At 37.3% G+C, this 25,476-nt stretch overlaps 1 protein-coding gene across 2 annotated transcripts in view; it reads right to left on the reverse strand.

Moving 5' to 3' along the window:
- Positions 1-7,356: 7,356 nt before the first annotated feature.
- Positions 7,357-25,476, reverse strand: part of LOC129657645 (bifunctional heparan sulfate N-deacetylase/N-sulfotransferase 4) — a 284,882-nt gene continuing 266,762 nt past the window's right edge. Inside the window, exons 10-13 of one of the 2 annotated variants that reach the window (XM_055588030.1) lie at positions 19,068-19,238; positions 18,079-18,188; positions 13,094-13,196; positions 7,357-7,988 (exon numbers count right to left, since the gene is read on the reverse strand). In XM_055588030.1, coding sequence (XP_055444005.1) covers positions 7,869-7,988; positions 13,094-13,196; positions 18,079-18,188; positions 19,068-19,238 — 504 coding nt within the window. In that variant the 3' untranslated portion in view covers positions 7,357-7,868. The remainder of the gene's footprint in view (positions 7,989-13,093; positions 13,197-18,078; positions 18,189-19,067; positions 19,239-25,476) is intronic. The other variant, XM_055588031.1, reaches the window with a different exon arrangement.

Raw genomic sequence — 25,476 nt, forward strand, 5'->3', positions numbered from 1 at the left:
CAAGGCTGCCGTGACCTGCCCAATTCTGCCCTCCAGAACTGCTCTGATGTTTCCCAAAGAGTTAGGTTTATTTCTGTGGCCTTCCTTGTTTACCTAGGTTCTTCATGTGATAGGCTTTCTAAGACCAGTACCTGAATGCCGTATTTTAGCCTCCCACACAATCACTGTTTTCTCCAGTGCTCATCTTTTTGATAACTTTTCTTATTTGGCTGCTCTGTGAATTTTGGGTCTTTTATGATTCTAGTGGATTAGATCTGAGCAGTTTCTTCCTTTTAAAAAAAGTTGTAAAGGAGGCTAGGAAACAATGCATTCGGCATCCTCTCTGGAGCAGTGGAGGAGTCTGCAATAAATCCATAGAACTTACTGCTGTAGCTTTGAGCTTCGAAACAGACCAATTTGCTTTTCTTTCTGTAGGGTCTAATTCATTAGATTCCTGTTATAAAACTTTTATTGGAGAAGATGAATTGTAAAATCAACTAGAAAGAAAGAATTTGGTGATAAGTAGTATAAATGTCATAATGTGAAGAATAAAATGCTATAGATAAAATAAAAGTATTTATTTGCTGCTGTTAGAAGTGAAACAGCTTGGAAAAGATAATAGTACTGCATTCCCAGTGATGATAAATTTCAGGGTTTTTTTCAAACCATAATATTTTGGCATGCTTCCTATATTGGAGATGTGATTACTGCTCTGTATTATTACAGCACACATACACATGATAATGTGTACACATTTATATATGGATTTGTGTATATAGGGCTTCCCTGGTAGCTCAGACAGTAAAGAATCTGCCTGCAATGCAAGAGACCCAGGTTTGATCCCTGGGGATCAGAAAGGTCCCCTGGAGAAGGGAATAACTACCTACTCCAGTATTCTTGTCTGGAGAATTCCATGGACAGAGGAGCCTGGTGGGCTACAATCCATGGGGTTGTGAAGAGTTGGACACGACTGAGCAAGTAGCACTAACTAAGGCAGACACACACACACACACACACACACACACATCCATATATTCCATATATATATATACTATATATAAATATATATATATAACATGTGTATTTTCCTGACTAGGGAAGATGATTTGATCTGAAAACAAGGACGATTACTCCTCTTCTATCTAAGGCTGGCGTTAGAGAAAAGTCCCTTGCTCACAAGTTTCTTTCCTAGTCTGTAGATAAGATTGTTTCTGGCAGCATTCTTAAATATAAGAATAAATTAAATACTTGAAAAATAGAAATATTTCTACACAATTAATCAATCGATCAAATGTTAGCTATCATTCTCCATCAAATGTTATATCCTTTTTCTTACTGCTAATATCATAGTCCTCAGAATGAGAAGGAAATATAAAGCTGAGATTTTCATTTTAATATTTTCCTTTAAAATTCCAATTTATTCTGTTTTTAAAGACTTAAAAATGTGTGAAAATCACTACTCTTCCAAGATCATTCCAATTGCCTTGTTTACTAAAAAGTATTTTTTATTTTTTATTAAAAGGAAATTTACCTTTCTATAACGTCTATCTCCTTTTGTGACAGGGTCTTGAGACAAACACATTTTTGAAACCTATTCTTATTCTTGCTAACTTCATTTTCCTTGTCCATACCCAAACTTCTGTTGAGACATTCCCAGTTTCTGTATGTCCTCTACATGTATTATGCTTCTTAGCATCTTGGCTTTACTTTTAATTATTTTCACTACAATTTATTGAGGGTTTATACAAATTTCTAGCGAATTCCAGGCACAGGGAGGCATTACAATTATGAACAAAAGAAAAGCCCTTTTCTCATGAAACTTATAATATAGCTAGGGGAAGCAGACAAGTGAACAAATAATTCATAGGTCAGCTGGTAAGTGTGGTAGGGAGAAGAATCAAGTAGGTAAAGAGTTGGGAGACTGATGGTGTGGGGTCTGGAAAGACTTGTCTGATAAGGTGACGTTTAAGACTTGAAGGAGGGAGGGGGATGAGGGGTGTAGGTGCCTGGGGAAATTGTATTCATGCTAAGGGAACAGGGAGTGTGAAAACTCTGGCCTCCTGTTTGGCATATGCTCAGAGGAAAGTAAGGAGGCTGGTGTGAACTGAAGAAGGTGACAAAGGGGAAAGTGATGGGAAAGGTGGTCAAAGAACCGCTCTGATTGATGTGGAAAATAGGTACAGGCAGCCACATGTGTAAGTGAGAAGTGTTATTAATTCCCTTTGAGAAGATAGTGGGGGCTTGAATTCGGGTGCCAAGTTTGGGTATGATGCAGCATTCTTAGGGTCTAAATAGTTTGGAAGATAAAGCTGACAGGATTTGTTGAAATCTAGATATATTTGGGGTCTCAAAACTTTAAATATGTACATTCTTTTAAATCTCAAAAAGAGTTGTCTGAGACTGTTTGTATCTGAATCACATGAGGAATTTGGACATGCTATCTCATCTAGATTTATGTCCTGACAATTAGTTTTTTGTGGAATATTTTTTGCAAAAATAGTTGCAGACTTGCCCATATGCATATATTGTTACATTCAATGATCTATTATTTACAGATTACACTGTTTTTTTTCCCTCCATTTAAAGAAAATGGGTTGATATTTTCTAGAACTAATCAATGGGAACTTCTCTTTTCCCTTATTCCTCAATAATAATGCCTAAACAATATTGCATTGTTGTTTTTATAAATATGATGATATGATGATCTACTTTGCACATTCTCTCAGTGTTATGATGAATAAATCCATCCCTTCCAGGAACTTGAATTTAATGAGCATATTTCAGTGTTCAAATATAAATTTTTATTCATTGTTCTTGGACTTTAGTTTCTTTTATCCCATGCTCATTTCTTGGGTTTCTATCCTCAGTTCTTTATTCAGGAAGAAATGAGGCTCAGAGGAACCCCATGATTTGGTCACCTATATAAAAATAGTTGACAGAATTAGAATTTTAAAATGTGGAGGTGTTTTAAGTCATTCCGTGTTATTGCCTTCTTATTACCTATAACCGTCTTGTGGCTGTGGATTCTTGTGATTTGAATACGCTTAATTAAATTTATATGAAACCAACTCTTTTGGGACATGCTTTTTTAAGATGAGTATTGTACATCTAAAATAGATAACGCACTAAGTATTTAACAATAGCAAATACTCTTACAGTGGCCAGCTACTGTTTTATGTATTTTAACTCACATAATTGTCACAATAACCTCAAGAGGTGGCTGTTATTATTATCCACAATGTGGAGATGAGGCAATTGTAGTACAGTGAGTGTAAGGAATGTGCCTAAGGAAACTTATACAGTGCTAAGTGGGATTCAGTTCAGTTCAGTTCAGTCGCTCAGTCGCGTCCGACTCATTGCAACCCCGTGAACCCCAGCACGCCAGGCCTCCGTGGGATTGCAAGTAGTTGAACTGTGACTCTGGCTTCAGAAATCTATGTACCACATTATGCACTGGGTTTCTTCAGGTTGAAATAATTCAAATAGTTTGATAGACTTTGTCACAGAAATCACGAGGGAGTCTTATTCATCGGTTCATTTCAGAGACTAGCACGTATGCTGATAAATGCTCACTTTATTATTTCTATCGATTGAAGTTGGCTGAGGGAAGAAGTGGTTGGAGATTGTATGTATTGTATGTTACCTGTGACAAAGGCATAACTTCTTATTACCTAAGTCTGTTGTCATCTTTCATTTCAGCTTTGCCATGCTACTGAAATGGGATCCATGTGTCCTCAGGGTCTTATCTGAGGGAACAGCATTTATCTTTTCAATATAAAGCTATAGGTTTGGTGATAGTGGCAAGAAGACTGTAGTGGGTAGCCATTTCCTTCTTCAGGGGATCTTTCCAACCGAACCTGGATCTCCTTCCTGCAGGCGGATTCCTTACTGTCTGAGCCACCAGGGAAGCCAGCTAAATAAAAATTTGAAGAGAGAGATTTACAAGGGAGATATTCTATTAGATAAATGGAGGGAGAAGTAAGTAGGAGGAAAGGGATAAAGAGACCTTAATAGAATGGACTGAGATGGAAAACTTTTGCTCTGAATACTTATCAAAATAATAGCAGGGAACCATACAAAATTTTTTTTTGGATAATGATGGTGAAGAAAATTTCTATTTTTAATCAAATACAGTTAATTATATGTTTAAGATATATATGCTTTATTATTAAAGGGAATAGAAAAACATATACTTGTTTGATGAAGCAAGAAAGAGTGGTTTGAATATTATACATTATTTCTATAACAAACATGTTTCAGCATAACTACATTAGGCATTGTAGTTAGTTGTTTAAATATATTCTCATTTAATGTTTACAATGACCCAGTAAGTAATACTCCATTGTCTCTATTTTACAGAAAAGAAAACTGTGACTCAGAGAAGTTCCACAAATTGTTTGAGGCTACACAATTTGCTCAAGGCAGGATTGAGATGTAAAACCCAGACACCCCAAATCCACTCTCCTAGCTTCCTAGGGAGTGTGTATAGAGCAAAAAAAAAGGAAAAGGGAAGGAAAAAGATTCATCTGTTGATTAAAACTTTGGGCTTCAGAGGAGAAACAACATTACTTTAGTGACCATACCAGCAATAGTATTTATTCTGAAGAAATGAGAACCAAAGATATGTTATGCATGTACTACTAATACATCAGTTATTTAACAATTTCAGTAAATGCAGAGTTCTCTTTCTGCTTTTCCTGCTCACCTCACAGGCTCACACAAGAAAATAATCATTTGTATATATATATATATATATATATACACATACATACACACACTCATCTATATCTATATATATAGTAGACTATATATATGTACTCATGGCCAAGCTGTGTTCCTAGAGTTGAAGTTAAATCATATATGCAAGACTGTTTGATTTCTTTATTTCTAAAATTATTGACCACAATTGTTTTCAAGCAAACTCCACCAAGCAAATAGTTAATATGTTATCTAGCCACCAAAAACGGGCTTTCAAAATATCATTGGGCTATAAATTGCTCGCATAATTGAATCAACACTCATGGTCAACAGGTTACTTTATGTCATATTAAAACAGTGAGACAGAAGGACGAAAACTCCATAGGGTACATGTGAATGGGTTTGTTGAAATCAAGGCAAATAAAATCTCTTATTGGATGGAGAACTTTTTTTTTTTAGAAAAAATATAGTGTTAGAGGAATATATATTTTCCTCTCTAGCATTCTCCCTTGTTGCTTAATTATTTTGAGGCCATTGTTAAATACAAGCAAAATTTGTTTTTGCATGAGATTTGTAATGTAATTTTTAGAGACTGGTATTTGACAAGCACACATATTTTGATATAGATTTATATCAAATATTGTCTCTTCTTTATTAATGTAATCAATTATTATATTTGTAAATTAAGCAATTGGAATAAAGAAAAAGAAGGAACGAAGAGAAGATACTGGCTTGTTTGTCTAAAGGTTTTAGGAAGTTCTTTAAAATTTTAAAAAGTATGCCATTCAAAATGAAGATAATTTATTTAGAGGTTAAATAATTATGTATGTTAAATCTTGAGTCAATAGTTCAATAGCCAGTGGGCGAAATTTGGGAAAACCAAGATATTCTTAAAACTAAAAGTTTTCAGATTTATTATAATCTCACAGCCCAGAGTTCCTCTAAGTAGTTCACTGTAAGAGATGAATTACATAATTAAATTTTGTTTTGTCTGTATTATCAGTCTTAGTAAGAAAAATATACACACTGATTGAAATGAACCAGGGGAGAAGAGACTAGATGAACTTGGAATTTGGGGGAATTTTGCTCCCAGCTCTCTGCACATAGGTGAATGATACTGTATATATTACTTGGAAAAAATAAGAAAATGCTGAAAGTTAGTTACATTTAAAAAAAATCTAGAGATAAGTTCGACTCTTAATTACATGAATTTTACCCGATATGAAAAGTATCTCATCTGATTTCTATAAATATCTATGGGGAAAAAAAGTTAATCTCTAGTTCACAAAAGATAAAATTAGAATGCAAACTGGAGGAAATTAACAAAAAAGCTAGAGCTCTAAATACACAATTGTTATGATTTTATGGAATGCTATCAAGCACATGCTCACCTAAGTAACAGTAAGATTGAGAAATTAAGCCTCACGCCTAACAAAGAATCAACAAAAGCATCAGTTTGTGGTTTGTATCAACACATGCCCAGAAAAATTCTTAACATTTTCTGAAAAATAGAGAGAGCCTTTAGATGCAGTAGGAAAACAAAAGAAAAGCAAACAAAAATCTTAATAAAGTATAAATCCAAAGTTGAATCCTGAAATAAACTATGAGAATTATTGGTTCTCTTTTAGATTATACTTGAATTGTTTGCTTAAAACCACAAACAACAAATAAACAAAAACAAAGATCTTCCATTTCCTTTGAAGAATTATGTCAAGCATAATGTTATTTACAGCCTGTAGAAAAATTACTCTGGTGAAGGATGAATTCATAGGTAACGTTCCAAATTTACTTTGATTTTCTGTTCTGTTCAAATTTTACCCTCATGTATCACTGAAAAGATTAACAAAGCTTTAACGTATCTTCATTGACAAATGAGACAAAAATTCAACTAGCATGACAATTTCCAAATGGGAGAGTAGCCTACAACTCTAAGACAGGAAGAGTATCATTTCTTCTCCAGAAATTAATTTTTGGATGACGTGGCTGAGAAATAGGTTTTAATTTAGAGAATTTGTGGTGTTTAAAGAGGTAAATTTTAGATTACACTTCTTCTGTTAAATAGGCATTAAAAACATAATCTTCTGCATTAGTATATGCACTGGCATGTATAAAAGTCCATGGTTTAAATGATTGACATATACTACATAAAAGGCACGGGTACATCACTCTACCTGTAAACACATATTAGTATTTTCATTCCAGCCTTATCAATAAAGTTTTTTTTTTCCTTCTGGGATAGAGAAAAAAATATATAAATGCTACATCATTATCAAAGTGGAAATACCTAGATTAATAGTATGGTAATGGCATGCTGCGATTCATGGGGTCGCAAAGAGTCGGACACGACTGAGTGACTGAACTGAACTGAACTGAACTGAAGATTTTTACCCATGGAAAGATGGCCTTACACATAGTAGTTAATATTATGTAAAGTATGCACCTTCACAGTCATTTATCCCCCAAATCTCTGATAGATGGTGTTGGAACCACAATGCAAAATTCACCGAGAATTGCACGTTGGCCAGATAAAATACTATTATGAGCTAATTGCAGATGGTATCCTCCTACAAGATCAAAACAGATCAAGCATGTGGGAGGTTACAACTCTACAACTTGGGCAAGTCAAGGACGTTCCTAAAGAGGATTAACAGAGGAAAACGTATTTTATTTATTCTATAAATAGAATAAATAATAACTGCTCAAAATAACAATATAAGATTACACTGATAATTTCACAACAAATGCAAAATTGTTTTCAAATTAGCAAGGGAAAATGTACACCCTTAATTCTGATATTGGGTTACTAAAAGTCTCATTTACAGATATCACAGTGTGTTTCTTAAGATTTCAACTTGTCAATTGCATATAATCAGGGTTCTCAGTAAAACATAGTTTCCAAAATGTTATGGTTAAAGGAGGAACTGGATTGTGTCATGATCCCCACACTGGAAGCTGGGTAATGCCATAAAAGCCCACATTATTTCCCAAAAGCTCACATAGGAATTATGCTAGTAATCGCCAATGCGTGCATATATAATAGTTTTCATTTTTATGAAAAAGATAGGAGATTTATTCACACGGTCCTCTATTGACAATCACAAATGCATTAAATGGATAAAAGATGGGGAGTTTGCATTTCGGTTTCATAGTAAAAGTCAGTGTCTTGTGAGTCTTAGTTCTCCTCTCCAGTGCTATCTCACTTTTTGAAGCTCCTGTCTCAGCCATGATGGTAGAGGCTGCCCCAGTCTGTGTAACAGTTTGGACAGTTCCACATTATGATCTCGGTAGTAATTAGAGAGGAAGGTTCTAGACTGAAAGCAAAAAGAAGACAAAGGGAGGTATTAGTTGATTAAATGAGATTGTGCAAATTTATTAAGAAATTCTCCGGCAATGGGACTGCATATAAAATAGGCATTTCTTTCTATTTTCCCACGGATGCCACTTATTTTTACCTTTAGGAAAGATTTGACAGAAGTATAGTTGCAAAATAAAAATGGGTCCAGGAATAACTTATATGGCTTATTTTTCCTAGAGCGTTTGGAGAATTAGCTTTTTTGAATTTTTTAAACTGAAGTATAATTTGACTTACAATATTATATCAGTTTTGGGTATACAACATTGAGTCAATATTTTTATACATTAAATGCCATCTGTCAGTGAGGAGGGCATGGTGTCCCACTCAATATAAAGCACACTTATTTATTGAGGGACTGATGAAGAGGTTGATGGGGGCATGTAATACTAAAGAAGAATGAGGTAAGTAGGGACCAGATGTGGCACAAAATCTACAGAAAAGAAACACTTAGGTTTATGAAATTGGTCACTCTCTGTAAAATTGGGTCACAGCATTAAGATAATCAGTCAACATAATCATAAAACCTGAATTTCATGATTAAAGAAATAACTTGCCATGTTATAAAATGCTTTCTATATTCATTTAGGACCAAAACAGATTTTTTTGAAAAACCATGAGGCTTTTCTACTTCACAAATATTACAAGGTCTTATTATAAAGGTCATTAAAGTGATCTTTCCTGGAATTCTTATGTTCCTAACCAAGCTGGAGTGATTGGCAATTTTTAGATGAATGGCTGAAAAAAGGATTGTAAAATAAGTCTGTGGTTTTAGTTTATTTTATTCCATGAAGACAAAAAACTTGTTAATGGGTTTTTCTCTGGATGTCACTTATCTTGTATTAGAATCCATTGAACACAGTTCTGTGTCTTTTTGATAAAATAATAGAGGTGAATGTTTTTCCTGTGAAATATAGGCAGCCGTTTCCATTTGGTCAAACTTATATCATCTCTCTTAAACCCCTCCCAATATTTTAGCACAAATTAGTCTCTTTCCTCTAAAATTCCCTTAGCAACTTGTATACTGTGGAAATGAATTCCAGATAACTACTTTTTTTTCTTTTTTTTCACCGCATTTCTTCCCTTCGAGTGGATTGTGAACACTTCAAATTCTGGATAAGATGTTTATAGAAGTAGTGGAGTTGTTACATTGATTTCTTGGGAAATCAACGTGATTTTTGAAGTCTTTTTGAAATTATTGGGTTCAAAGGTATAGTTTGAGAACCTTCTGGTTCTTCTATTTCCATAGTAACACCTAATCACTTCCATCCTCCTTAGGCCCACACTGTCTTAGGAGAGATAACTTATTATATCTGCTCAGTTGATTGCTAACTAGTTTTCCAATCCTTCTGTCTCCTCATACCATAACTTTTATTGATAGATTTTTCTTCCCTGCCTTTTTGCCGTTTGATATTGTTTTATATATTTTATTATAAACAAGTGGCCATAACTAACTTACTCTCTTATAATAAATCTAGGCTCATAATAACTGTTTTATCCTGTAACCTATTCATGACATTTTGAATTATAATAAGAAATATATAGTTGGTCATTGACTCCATTTCTGGCACAAGGCGCACTTGGAATTTCCGAAGTGAGATAATGGTAAAGGTATACTTTGTTATGTTAATGAAGTGGCTTTTTGTTTTTGTTGTTAAGTCGCCCAGTCATGTCCAACTCTTTGTGACCACATGGACTGCAGCATGCCAGGCTTTCATGTCCCTCACCATCTCCTGAAGCTTGTCCAAGTTCATGTCTATTGCATCGGTGATGCCATCAAGCCATCTCATCCTCTGACACCCTCTTTTCCTTCTGTCCTCAATCTTTCCCAGCATCAGGGACTTTTCCAATCAGTCAGCTGTTTGTGTCAGATGACAAAATAATGGAGTTTCAGCTTCAGCATCAATCCTTCCAAGGAGTATTCAGGGCTGATTTCCCTTAAGGTTGACTGGTTTGATCTTGCTGTCCAAGGGACTCTCAGGAGTCTTCTCCAGCATCACAGTTTGAAGGCATTAATTCTTTGATGCTACGCCTTCTTTATGCCTCCAGCTCTCACAACCATACCTGACCACTGGGAAGACCATAGCCTCGACTATATGGACCTTTGCCGGCAGAGTAATGTCTCTGCTTTTCAACACATTGTCTAGGTTTGTTATAGCTTTCCTGCCAAGAAGCAAATGTCTTCTGATTTCATGGGTGCAGTCACCATCCATGATAATTTTAGACCCAAGAAGAGGAAATCTGTCATTACTTCCACCATTTCTCCCTCTATTTGCCATCAAGTAAAGCTGCTGAATGCAATGATCTTAGTGTTTTTTTTTTTAAACATTTAGTTTTAAATCGGCTCTTTAACTCTCCTCTTTCACCCTCAAGAGGCTCTTTAGTTCCTCTTCATTTTCTACCATTAGAGTGGTATCTGGATATGTGAGGTGGTTGCTGTTTTTCCCTGTGGGACCTGACACACTCTCTCTCTCTCTTTGTAGAGAGTGTCAGTATTGTGTTGGGTTCTGGAGACCCAGCTGGTATCTGAGCCTTGCTTGGTGATATGGAAAAACCTCCCCACCACATGTTGTAATTGTTGATCAGAACAGTTTACTCTCCATGGCTCAACTCACTACCATGCATGGTTATCAGTTCAGTCCAGTTCAGTCACTCAGTCGTGTCTGACTCCCTGCGACCCCATGAATCGCAGCACACCAGGCCTCCCTGTCCATCACCAACTCCCAGAGTTTACTCAAACTCATGTCCGTCGAGTCAGTGATGCCATCCAGCCATCTCATCCTCTGGCGTCCCCTTCTCCTCTTGCCCCCAATCCCTCCCAGCATCAAGTCTTTTCCAATGAGTCAGCTCTTCGCATGAGGTGGCCAAAGTATTGGAGTTTCAGCTTTAGCATCAGTCCTTCCAATGAACACCCAGGACTGATGTCCTTTAGAATGGACTGGTTGGATCTCCTTGCAGTCCAAGGGACTCTCAAGAGTCTTCTCCAACATCATAGTTCAAAAGAATCAATTCTTCGGCACTCAGCTTTCTTCACAGTCCAAATCTCGCATCCATACATGACCACTGGAAAAACCATAGCCTTGACTAGACGGACCTTTGTTGGCAAAGTAATGTCTCTGCTTTTTACTATGCTGTCTAGGTTGGTCACAGCTTTCCTTCCAAGGAGTAAGTGTCTGTTAATTTCATGGCTGTAATCACCATCTGCAGTGATTTTGGAGCCCCCCCAAAATAAAGTCTGACACTGTTTCCACTGTTTCCTCCTCTATTTCCCATGAAGTGATGGGACCAGATGCCATGATTTTAGTTCTCTGAATGTTGAGCTTTAAGCCAACTTTTCCACTCTCCTCTTTCACTTTCATCAAGAGGCTTTTTAGTTCCTCTTCACTTCTGCCATAAGGGTGGTGTCATCTGCGTATCTGAGGTTATTGATATTTCTCCCAGCAATCTTGATTCCAGCTTGTGCTTCTTCCAGTCCAGCATTTCTCATGATGTACTCTGCATATAAGTTAAATAAGCAGGGTGACAATATACAGCCTTGATGTACTCCTTTTCGTATTTGGAACCAGTCTGTTGTTCCATGTCCAGTTCTAACTGTTGCTTCCTGACCTGCATACAGGTTTCTCAAGAGGCAGATCAGGTGGTCTGGTAGTCCCATCTCTTTCAGAATTTTCCACAGTTGATTGTGATCCACACAGTCAAAGGCTTTGGCAGTCAATAAAGCAGAAATAGATGGTTTTCTGGAACTCTCTTGCTTTTTCCATGATCCAGAGGATGTTGGCAATTTGATCTCTGGTTCCTCTGCCTTTTCTAAAACCAGCTTGAACATCTGGAAGTTCACAGTTCACGTATTGCTGAAGCCTAGTTTGGGGAATTTTAAGGATTACTTTACTAGCATGTGAAATGAGTGCAATTGTGCGGTAGTTTGAACATTCTTTGGCATTGCCTTTCTTTGGGATTGGAATGGAAAATGACCTTTTCCAGTCCTGTGGCCACTGCTGAGTTTTCCAAATTTGCTGGCATATTGAGTGCAGCACTTTCACAGGATCATCTTTCAGGATTTGAAAAAGCTCAACTGGAATTCCATTACCTCCACTAGCTTTGTTCATAGTGATGCTTTCTAAGGCTCACTTGACTTCACATTCCACATGTCTGGTTCTAGGTGAGTGATCATACCATTGTGATTATGTGGGTCATGAAGATCTTTTTTGTACAGTTCTTCTGTGTATTCTTGCCACTTCTTAATATCTTCTGCTTCTGTTAGAACCATACCATGCATGGTATAGGCACTGGATATACACATTCAATATGTAACAATAATACTTGTATATTTTATACAAAATCATTGTTTACTAGATTATTTGTTTGAGCCCTTTACACATTTGGAAAGAAGTTACTATTCAGTATTTATATTTGAATTGCATCCCAACAGCATACAATTTCCATAAATATCTACTAATCATTTCTATCTGTTGGTCTATCTCTCTTCTAAATATATAAAACTATTGATAGCAAAGAAAGTCAAGAAAAAGGAATCAAGTTTATTGTCTACTAATTTTGAAACAGGTATATATACAGGGTTCTACTGTAACAGGAAAGGATTAATTCTGACTCCATGTTGGAACTGTTTCTTTGACTTGTTTTCCATTGCTTTTGTCATCATAATCATAATTAATGGTCTGCCTCAGAGAATCCTGCCCCTCTGCCTGACTGTTAAAGTGCCTTTGTTCAGACCTCTGTCCGCCTGTAGATGGCAGGAAGAAATTAACACATCCCTCTGCCTGAGGCTTGCCATTCTGGTAAATGTTTGCAAGATTAATGGCCTTTTTACGTTGTTACTTCACCTTGTCCCATCTCTGATCCATAAAAGAACTGGCATCCAGACCCAGATAAGATGGCTATTTTGAGATGTTAGTCTGCCATCTTCTCTGTCAGCCAGCTTTCGGAATAAAGTCATATTCCTCATCCCAACATCTCCTCGCTCAGATTCATTGGCCTATTGTGCTGCAGCAGAGCATGCTTGGACTCAGCACTACCAGAGAATTTCAAAGATAAGGAAAATATTACCTCTGGATCCATGGGTGGATACTTTCGACCTTTGCTTTTTCCAAGGCATTTGGTCTTTCCTCCTTCCAATAGTTGACACCAAAAACCCTTTTGGGGATCAAAACTACAAAAGATCAAAGATATAAATGAAAATAAAGATATAATGATTATAAATTATATACAGAATTTTAAGAGAACCTCACCAATTTTACAATGGAAATGCACTTTCATATACTCATGCTTTGATTTAATTTAATTCAATTCTATAAATATTAATTGAATCAATTTGAGAGAATTTAATTAAAATTAAATAAACTATATGTTATATATTTTTGAATATTTCTAATGTAATGAAAAAAGACATATGGGTATTTAGTCTTTTTTTATCATGAAATTATTAGGTTTTTATATTTTACCTATTCATCCATAAAAGATCAAGGATAAATCAACAAAACTACAATCATATATACAAGACTTTACAATATTTATTTTTTTATTTATATGATTTCCCTGTCAAAATATATTAGCAAATTTCTTTGAAATCATTCAATAGTATATATTAAGGTGACAATATAATGTAAACATATTTCTTTAAATACAAACATGAATTTTAAAGCTTCTAAGAAAAATACTGATTTTTTTAAATTTTATTTTATTTTTAAACTTTACAATATTGTATTGGTTTTGCCAAATATCGAAATGAATCCACCACAGGTATACATGTGTTCCCCATCCTGAACCCTCCTCCCTCCTCCCTCCCCATACCATCCCCTGGGTCGTCCCAGTGCACCAGCCCCAAGCATCCAGTATCGTGCATCGAACCTGGACTGGCGACTCGTTCCATATATATTATACGTATTTCAATGCCATTCTCCCAAATCATCCCACCCTCTCCCTCTCCCACAGAGTCCAAAAGACTGTTCTATACATCAGTGTCTCTTTTGCTGTCTCGTATACAGGGTTATTGTTACCATCTTTTTAAATTCCATATATATGTGTTAGTATACTATATTGGTGTTTTTCTTTCTGGCTTACTTCACTCTGTATAATAGGCTCCAGTTTCATCCACCTCATTAGAACTGATTCAAATGTATTCTTTTTAATGGCTAATACTCCATTGTGTATATATACCACAGCTTTCTTATCCATTCATCTGCTGATGGACATCTAGGTTGCTTCCATGTCCTGGCTATTATAAACAGTGCTGCAATGAACATTGGGGTACACATGTCTCTTTCAATTCTGGTTTCCTCAGTATGTATGCCCAGCAGTGGGATTGCTGGATCATAAGGCAGTTATATTTCCAGTTTTTTTAAGGAATCTCCACACTGTTCTCCATAGTGGCTGTACTAGTTTGCATTCCCACCAACAGTGTAAGAGGGTTTCCTTTTCTCCACACCCTCTTCAAAATCTTAACAGACTCATCACAAGCACGGAAATTGAAACTGTAATCAAAACTCTTCCAGCAAACAAAAGCCCAGGTCCAGACGGCTTCACAGCTGAATTCTACCAAAAATTTAGAGAAGAGCTAACACCTATTCTACTCAAACTCTTCCAGAAAATTGCAGAGGAAGGTAAACTTCCAAACTCATTCTATGAGGCCACCATCACCCTAATACCAAAACCTGACAAAGATCCCACAAAAAAAGAAAACTACAGGCCAATATCATTGATGAACATAGATGCAAAAATCCTTAACAAAATTTTAGCAATCAGAATCCAACAACACATTAAAAAGATCATACACAATGACCAAGTGGGCTTTATCCCAGGGATGCAAGGATTCTTTAATATCCGCAAATCAATCAATGTAATACACCACATTAACAAATTGAAAAAAATACTGATTTTTTTAACGGTTCAAAACGTTTACACTTTTCAAGGATGAAATTAAAAGGCTAGTGATATAATTCAGTATTTTTTCCAGAGAAAATATGACACAGGTTATACAAATGGTGAGTGGAACATTAGACAACTCTTCATTTCTTTTGTTGAAGGTGAATGATTCTATTGGATCATTCAGATCTCGATACTCATAAAAAATATTATAACATTGTTTTGCGCCCTTGGCCGCACAAAGTTACCAAAGAAAGAATGTGTAATCTAATTATTTGTTTAAACTCAGATATGTAAGAATTTTTGTTTAGGAAGATAGGAAAAAGGAAAGAATAAACCAAATAGGAAGGGAAATTTTAAATTTACTGCTGTGGGAATTGCTGCATGCATAAAACATCGAAAAGGTTTGCATTTTTGTTTCTCAGCAGATGTTTTAGGAGGATGAAGCATAATTGACTAGGATGTAAAGTTAATTAGTTGCAGAATATTTTGTTGCCCTGGGCCCATTCCTATAATACCGATGCACCTGCAATTTGCTTCTGCACATATGTGAACTCATTTAGGGGGAGAGGGAAATTTTCTTCACAGTTCCCTGCCCAATCTATTATTAGAGACCTGATCCTCACAGTCCAGGTTGTCCTAGTACATGTTATCAATTAAAATTAAATACATCACTGGTTAAATGGATAAAAGGAAGACAGAGTCATTTCCAACCTGGACATTTCCAATCTGCGTCTTGCCTATTACATAGGCCTTTCTTAGGTTTTCATTAATTTCCCAAGAGGAAGAACAATTTGGCATGCTGTGCAAAATGAAATGGGGGAGGTGGCATAACGGTGCCCCTAAACAGCATCTTCTGCCTCAGGATGAGAATGTTTAACTGCATTAAGGTAAAATACAGTTTTGGCAACCAAGTCAAGATATTTATACACACTGAGAGCATCTCCTCTGCTCTCGGGTGTGCAGAGGTGTGCAGAGCCCGTCTCAGGACGGGCTCCCGTCTCTCTCACTCTCCAAACAGCTGTTATGAGGCAGAGCTTAATATGATCTGAGGAAGGAGAGCCATCCAGACTATTGAAAGTCATTCTTTTAGATAGGGTTGTTAAAACCTTGAATCCACATTATTTTGCTGTCCTGGTATCATTTATTGCATTGACAATGTTATAAACACGGAGTCTAACAAAGGACATTTATTCTTGCTAAGTTATATCAATTCCTTGTTTTATGGTTTGGTTTAGCAGGCATGAAATTGTGAAATTAAGATGCAAAGGCTTTCTCAAATAACTGTTAGATAACTTTGAGGACATGAATTGGTTGCCACAAGACTTCTTTTATTACACTGAACATCACTGTAGTTATTAATTTTTGTGATGTGTGAGACATATTAAAAACCATACATTCTGTACTTGTTTGTAATCTCTTCTTTAAAAGTATGATTTTATAGGTTTATTGAACCATAAGGAATTATTTGTAGTAAACAGGCTAAAACCATTCCCTGAACTACTGCAGGGAGTAAGGGGAGGCCATGCTGACACCAATGACTCTTCATGTAAGTGTATTAGAGGACGCTCTGTCTACTTAATCAGCGGGGCATGTGTTGTTATTTCCATGTGTAGGTAAAAACTTCATTAGATGTGTTTTAGTGGATAAGGAAAAGCCCAGTCTTCTTACTGCTTTTCCTGCCCCTCCATTACCCTCTCTAACTGTCTAATTGCTGATTCTAATCTGCTTTGAATTGGGAAATTATATAATCAGGCTTGTAAAATTTTGTCTAAAACATAATAGGCTTGAAGGGAGTCAAGCACATGACCTTTTAAATGTATATTTTGACAGCTTGGAGCTCTTGTTTTTGTTTGTTATTTCGCCTCTTTCCTTTTTTGTTCCATTTTTAATTACCCGAAGTATAGGATTTTATTTCCCAAGCTGACTGCAACCATAACCCCTCCCCACCTCCACTGTCTTCTGCAGGATGCCCTTGCCCCTCCCCAGCAAGAGGAGGAGGTGCCTTTCCCTCCCCGTGGGTTTGGACTGGCACTAGTGACTGGCTTGCAATCAACAGAATATGGTGTAAGTGATGCTGCGTGACTTGCAAGGCTAGGTCAGAGAAGGCCTTGAACCGTGTTCCCTCCACATCTCATTCCCTCTCAGAGCACACAGTCACTACCAGGAGATGCGAGTGGTAAAGACCTGCCTGCCAATGTTCGATCCCAGGGGGCCTAAGATCCCCCTGCAGGAGGGCAAGGCTACCCACTCCTGTATTCTTGCCTGGAGAATCCCATGGACAGAGGAGCCTGGGGGGCTATAGTCCATGGGGTTCCAAAGAGTTGGACATGACTGAAATGACTTAGGATGTTCACTGCAAGAAAGGCACCCAGAGAGATCTCCTCCCATTGAGCTCAGCTTTGAGCCATCCAGTCTAAGAGCCAAAGATGTGAGTGAAGAAGCCTCCAGAAAACTCCAGTCTCCAGCCATTCAAGTCATACATAGATATTCATGTCTTCCCAGATATGATCCCAGGTATTTTGACCAGAGACAAGTTGTCTTGGCTAGGTCCTGTCTAAATTCCCAGCCCACAGGATCCATGAACATAATAAAATGGCTACGGTTACATGCTGGTAGGTTTTGGGAGGTTTACTGTACAATAATAGACCACTGCAATGTTATACATGATTATATTTGGTTATATACAATGTAATAAATACAGAGTAAAACATGAATGCATCCCTTTCCCAGTTCTGCCTGAAATACTATTCATTTTCATAGGGCTAACCGTGGCCATCAACATTTTATTTCTAATGTGCAAATTACTTGGAGATAAAGATCATCTGTTTCACCTCTGTAACCTCCATTCCTAGGACACTTTCTGCACAGAGTAGGCATGTAAAACATTTACATAAACTTGGGTTGGGAAAGAGCTCACAAAAAGGGAAATTTGTGATATATAAAATGGCTATAAGGTGTTCTATAGGCATATTCTTAGCCAATAAAATATCCTGGTATTCAAAAGGGATGTACTACATGAATAATGAGGACATTCCTTTGACTGCTTTTGAGAAGCATGATGATGTATAAATTCATAGCTAGTATTAATGATGCTATATACACACCTACCAGTGATAATTTATGATGGCAAATAATGGAAATGAAATCAAGCATGAGAATAGACTCACGTTAGTGCTTCAGAGTAATTATAATGAGGTGTAACTCCCAGAAACTTCTGGACTTCATCCATCACAGTAGCTGGGTCAGATCTCAGCTGCTGTCCATCAATAATTAGCAACTGTAGAGTCAAAAATAGTCACTCTATGAAGAACAAAACTATATTAGGTAGACTGATCTGCCTCCCTTGACCTGATAGGATGTTAATCAATTAGATCAGTGTGAATAGAAAGAAAATATGCACTCTTTAGCATACATATGCATATTTACTATTCTGATGTCCTTCCAAATAAAACAACAAAGTTTGCCAAAGACATTATTCATAACCTTTAACTAACGTGATTGTAAATCAGAAATAGACATTGACACTTTCTTGATTCAGTAGTGCAGTAGAAACACGATTTTCCATCTGTTCTGTAATCAGGAAATTATCCAAACTATGAAATCCCATGAGTTAATTTTAGAGTGAAGGGCTTAGAAATAATGGGCATACAGATGAAAATTACCCATCTATTCTCCTTACAAACCATGGCAGAGAACTCACATGGTTGTGAGCCGAACAGGAATGAAGAAGATACAGGATGTGGACACTTTCCTCAAATCCTTATTTCCTGTTCTATCCCAGGTTCTTCCCATTTTGACAGTCTAATCCATGGCCTTCTTTTCTCATAAGAGTTCCATGCGATAGGGGATGCATGCGTATTTGCACATGGTGTTCAATAGATGTGCCATTTAACTGGCAGTTCTGCTACTGGTTACTGCCTATGAAGCACGTGAAGCGTCCTGTGTGAGGACAAGATCCCAAGAACGTGTTTCATAGTCACTTAACATTGTAGTACTACCACTGCCATTAGAAGTGTAAAAATCCACATTTCTTCTTAGGTATGATCATCTCTGATAATAAATTGCTATCTGTGGCAATGTTAATTTATATTTTCTGTTTGTCAGTGCAACACTATCATGATACAATAAACTGAAGAAATTCATTTCACGACATTACCTGAGAAGTAGCAAAGTAAGTGAGCCATCTTTCTATGTGGACCGCATACCAGCCAGGTATTAGACATCTCCTCTGCAAAGTTTTCAGGTCAGATGGGGCCCAATGTCCTGTTGTGATAACTTCATAGAAATTAAACCTCAGGGCAGCTGGATCTTCATGTGATCTTTGGTGCTTGAACAAGAAAGTCAATTGTAAAATCAATCATCATGCCTGCAAACGTATGTGTGCCTGTATATGTTTGATGTGTGGATGAGAGTGTGTGTCTTTTATTCCAAAAAAGTAATGAAAAATGATCACTTGATTTTAGAATGAGAAACAAGGTGAAAAGTACATGCTGTATTGAAACTGAGGCATTGGCATATGGCTTCTCTAGAGTATAAGCCTTCTATACATATCAAGTGGCATTCACGTAAGCCTGTAGCTGTCTTCATGTATAAAATATTTAGGTGCAAGACAAGAGACAGAGTACAAGGATTTTCTCCATGGATCTGATTAGAAGTGAAAAGATGTCAGGGACCAGATGAATCAAGCCTGATGAAAACAGACTTCAACTGGCGGGGGCTGGCTTCCACATTACCGTGCTCTTGTTTCGTTACAGCCGCTCCGGCAAGTTCTGACAATTCCCCAATATCCCTGTGTGGCAGGTGCCACGTGTACAGAGAAGGCAGGTGTCTATAACACTTGTTTAGGTGTCACATTCATGTTGATGTTGCCCAAGGCACTTTGCTTTTTCCCTCCCAAGGGCTTCCACCTAACTCTGCTAATTCGTAAATATGAATTCACTAGGCTGCTTTTTAGTACCAAATCCTCTGAGTCCTTCACATCCAACCATCATTGGTCAAGTTCAAAAGCCCAACACAAGTCAATATAATTTCATAAGCATTTATCAAGATCCTTGCCAGAACAAAGAACTGCAATAGATTATAGAGATAAAAAGATACAGGTAAGACAAAATGCTATCTTCAAAGAAATGAAAACCTTATATGGAAAGCAACAAATGAACAGATTGTGATAAAGTCATATGTATGATAGAGGTATAAGTTTTTTGCTGTGATAGCCAGACCAATAAGTGATCAGTTCTGAATGAAATGTGAAGGTATTTTTTAATGATTGAAGCTTTTGAGCTAAAATATAGTGAGAAAGATTTGGATAAGCAGAAAAAAAATTAATGTGGAAACAGAAGAACTTTAAAGTAAATCTGAGTGAAGATGAATGAGGTGTGTGGGAATGGATGAATTGCTTTTGCAAGATATTTCAAAGTGAACTTAAAGAAGATTTACTACAGGATAAGTTTGGAAGTATATCACAGCCTGATAGAATTATGTAATATTAGGCCCTATATAACCAACCTAGATAGCATATGCAAAAGCAGAGACATTACTTTGCCAACAAAGGTCCATCTAGTCAAGGCTATGGTTTTTCCAGTGGTCATGTATGAATGTGAGAGTTGGACTGTGAAGAAAGCTGAGCACCAAAGAATTGATGCTTTTGAACTGTGGTGTTGGAGAAGACTCTTGAGAGTCCCTTGGACTGCAAGGAGATCCAGCCAGTCCATTCTGAAGGAGATCAGCCCTGGGATTTCTTGGAGGGAATGATGCTGAAGCTGAAACTCCAGTACTTTGGCCACCTCATGTGAAGAGATGACTCATTGGAAAAGACCCTGATGCTGGGAGGGATTGGGGGCAGGAGGAGAAGGGGACGACAGAGGATGAGATGGCTGGATGGCATCACTGACTCAATGGACGTGAGTCTGAGTGAACTCCAGGAGCTGGTGATGGACAGGGAGGCCTGGTGTGCTGCGATTCATGGGGTTGCAAAGAGTCAGACATGACTGAGCAACTGAACTGAACTGAGGCCCTATATATGTTAGAAATAAAAACTACTAAGAAAGTAAAGATGATTAACTGATGGATGGTTAAAGAGTAACTAGTGAGTGGTAGTGGAGAAGGAAATGGCCACCCACTCCAGTTTTCTTGCCTGGAGAATCCCAGGGACAGAGGAGCCTGGTGGGCTGCCGTCTATGGGGTCGCACAGAGTCAGACATGACTGAAGCGACTTAGCAGCAGCAGCAGCAATGAGTGGTAGATGGGTAGAAATAAAACTTTTGAACCTCTCTCATAATTGTATATTTATTGACCTTCTCTGTAAATGCTACATACATAGAGACTACATAATATATTTACTTAATATAAGATGTAGAAACAACATAACTTGAATAAATATAAATATACTCTGTGCATTATTAATAAAGTAATGCTAACATTTTTACTTCACACTGTGATAATATGGAATTGTACCTATTCTGCTTTATATTGACTTACACCAGTCTAGCATCAACTTTTTTATATTCATGCAATGAAAAAGATTAGCATAAAAATATGACCAGAAGTCACAAAAGAACTGGAAAAAATAGCACTGCAGGTCCTCTGTGAGGCCCATTATAAAAATGTGGGGTAGAAATTATAGTGGCAGGTGACATTTGTAGGAGTTTCTGAATTATACCTGTCAAGCTTCAGATTTATGGTACTTACTGAAGAGACGGGGCTGGCTAAGTAATAGGTTGCATTATTTTGAAATGTACAGTGGTCTGGGGAACCTACTCTTAGCAATATAGCAGTAAAAAGTATTAGCAGAAAAAAAAAATTATTCCTTTCAAATGTGTATGTTCAAAGAATTTACTTGAAAAAAGAGGCATAGTTTCTCTCTTTTTAAAAAATGGTTGAATCCATGTGGAAATAAAAAGATTCATATAAATCTGCTCTGAGTAGTGATTGTGCTTTCTGCCAGGAAAATGTGCAATACTTTGCCCCATGTATTCACATTCAAAATGTTTCATTAAGGATTAACATCTCAGTATTTTTGGCACAATTAAAAAAAAATTATCTTGCTTTGCAACATGAATTTTGATAAAGTGAGAAAGACACATTTTTATATCTTGAGGGAGTCACTGACTCATGGATTCTACTAATAATTTCTGGATTTTGCTCCCAAGACAAGTGTTCCACTTTAGTCCCCAACCTCTTGCAATCTCAGTTTGCAGAACCATATTTTTCTGTCCATTGCTATTTGTTCTCAGCAACATATGTTTATTGAAGAAATTTTGAAAAGCCAAGAGAAAAAAGGAAAAATAAAAATTACATGTTATTTAAAAGTGTTATTAAATGTTTTAATCTTCTTTGTTTTGGCATTAATTTATGTATACATTCATATTCATTGGTTTTTAGTACATATAGATTGTTTTCACCATACATTCAAGAGCATCAACTTTAATTAGGTGTTCATTGCAGTAAGCAATTTTACATTTCTCTGGTCAAGTTTATCTCATTCCTGAACCAAGAATTCACACCCTCTCTTTTTGCTCCTCAAACTACTGCCTCCCAAATTATCCCTCTCTTTTTCCTAGGTTAATTCATTCTCAGCTTTCTAAAATAAAAGAGACAATCATAGTCACTTTAATTTCTCTATCCCAGACCTCCACATTTACCAGCATGTACATTTATACACTTTTCCTCCCTTAAGTTTCAGTGCAGGGGTTCTTAATAGATACCCACTGATAGAATTGAGAGGACCTTAGAACTTGGATCTGTAAAAAAAGAAGATGCCTCTTTATTTTTAGTAACTTTTAAATAAAATTTAGTAGTTATTGTACCTGTGATTTTACCGCCAATAAGAATCAATTCTTTTATATCACATTATAGGTCTTTCAGTTCTATCAAAAGTTGTTTATGCTCATCACTGCTTCAAACAGTAGTATTACCCCCAGCATTAGATCTTGCCATTTAATGATGTTACTTTTAAAAGTAGCAAATTTGATAATTATACTTCTGATATATTGGTATATACTGATTTGATAATTATACTTCTATATACTTGTTTCCTTTGTAATATTATATAGTTTAATGCTTTGAAAATATGTTTCTGAAATGGGGCACATAGACTCAGCTGACAGCCAGGATGGACCCAACACAAGAAAAGAAAGACTGTAAAGGGAGTGCTGCCTCCCATCTAAGCTGTTTCCTGCGCTTGTGGCTCAGTTGGTAAAGAAACTGCTTTCAGTGTAGGAGACTTGGGTCCGATCCCTGGGTTGGGAAGATCCCCTGGAGAAGGGAAAGGCTACCCACTCCAGTATTCTGGCCTGGAGAAGTGCATGGACTATATAGTCCATGAGGACGCAAAGACTGAGCGACTTTCACTTCACTTCACTTCACTTCACCCTTGTGATATGAAGTTCGGATCCTCCCAGGGCTGATTTCCCGTTTTCCCCTGGGGGGCCTTTAACTGCCCTCTTCCTTTGAAAGTTTCTCATTATTATTCAAATCACCACCACTTGACCCATCCAGACTGCTGTGCATGGATTCTTGTTTGTTAAAGGTTTTACTTCTTCCCCCGTCTTTCGACTGAGTGAAAATAATTCAGGCCTTATTTTGCCTGCTTGTCTGATTTCTTAGCAGCTGTTTGATCCTTCATTTGGTTGTGCTCTTTTCCTGGTATTTGGTGTCATGACAGTGCTGGACTTTTTCTTCTATTCCTCTGGCTGCCTCATTCTGTTCTATACTTTTCTCCTCTAAACATTTTCCTTAGATCATTTCACCAGTTTTTACGGCATTTGGCCTCTGAGTTGCAAATTTCCGTCTCCTGCTCAGACCTCTCCCCAAAGCGCCAGCGACCTCTATTATTGCTTTTCGTGTGACAGTGATTCCGTAAGCTCCTGATCTCCATCTATGTCACATCTTTAGCCTTCCCCATCCCCACACAATGCCTGTATCCTTTTTCAGTACTTTTTCATGGGAATATATGGCTATCATCTAGTTGCCCAGACTGGAAATTCGAGTTATTCTTGACACGGTTTTATAACCAGGTTCTATTGATTTTAATCCCTAAAGATTTCCTGATACTTTATGCCTCACCTAGTTTCTGCTTCCTATTTTTGTCCTTGTTACCGCCATTTCTCAGCAGGACTATTGCTACAGCCTCTAATTGATTTCTCTGAGTGGTCATTTCTTCCACTCCAATCCATTCTTCAAAGATCAGATAGTATCATGTTTTTTAAAAGAAATTCTGGTAGTTACACACTGGCTTAACACTTTTAAAAGGCTTTTGATTACTCAGGGCTTCCCTGGTAGCTCAGTTGGTAAAGAATCCACCTGCAATGCAGGAGACCCCAGTTGGATTTCTGGGTTGGGAAATTCTGCTGAAGAAGATTTAGGCTACCCACTCCAGTATTCTTGGGCTTCCCTCGTGCCTCAGTTGGTAAAGAATCAGCCTGCAATGCAAAAAGACCTGGGTTCAATCCCTGGGTTGGGAAGATCCCCTGGAGAAGGGAAAGGCTACCCACTCCAGTATTCTGGCCTGGAGAATTCCATGGACTTGTACAGTCCGTGGGGTCGGAAAGAGTCGGCCATGGCTGAGTGACTTTCACTTTCACCTCACTTTGATTGTTCAAGGAATGGTGGCCACTTGGTCTCCCACTTGGCTTCCAGCTCCCATGTGCCTCTCAGGCTCATCTTCTGCAGATGTCCTCCTTGGCTTTGCTCTCTAATCACATGGACCTTTTTTTTTCTTTAGCTGTGCTGTGGTTCTTTGTACCCAGTGGACTACACATAGTTTCTCTCTCGTCCAGTCTCCCTCTGCCTCACTCAGTTAATACCTACTTGTCCTTCAGTTTTAAGTCTAAAGTTTATTTCTCCAGAGTGCTCTTAAGGCACCTTCCATGCTTCCTCACAGTGCTTTCAAAATTTCGAATGAGATACATACTTATTGGATCAATATCTATTAGGACTTCCCTGTAACTCAGACAGTTAAGAATCTGCCTGCAATGCAGGAGACCTGGGTTCGATCCCTGGATTGAGAAGATCCTCTGGAGAAGGGAATGCCACCCACTCCACTATTCTTGCCTGGAGCATCCCATGGACAGAGGAGCCTGGCAGGTTACAGTCTGTGGGGTCACAAAGAGTCAGACAGGACTGATCGACTAAAACTACTATTCACATATTAGAACGAACACAATGTTTTAATTATCATTCTATGGATTAAAACCAGCATTAAATGCTGAAGAAGACTCCATTTTGGTGTGACACAATTCTATATTGTTGGTTATTTACTTTTCCTTTTGTTATTATGATTAGTACCCTGATGAATAAAAAAGGATATATATTTTTAATCCTTTTCAGGTTTTCTTATGGCTACTCCCAGAAGAGGAATCATACCACAAAAGTATCTTTACAAACTGTTTGATAACTGTCATCAGTTTTCAAAAAATATCTCCATATATATCCTTCTATTGGAACGTTTGAGCATCTTTATTATGACACCCTTGTCAGCAGAGAGAATAAGGGTAACAGGATGCTAGGATGATATTTATGAGTACCATTTTGATTTTATATTTTGTTGATAAATAATTGGGTTGACC

This window comes from Bubalus kerabau, chromosome 7, assembly GCF_029407905.1.
Source record: "Bubalus kerabau isolate K-KA32 ecotype Philippines breed swamp buffalo chromosome 7, PCC_UOA_SB_1v2, whole genome shotgun sequence".
In the NCBI taxonomy this organism is placed as follows: Eukaryota; Metazoa; Chordata; class Mammalia; order Artiodactyla; family Bovidae; genus Bubalus; species Bubalus kerabau.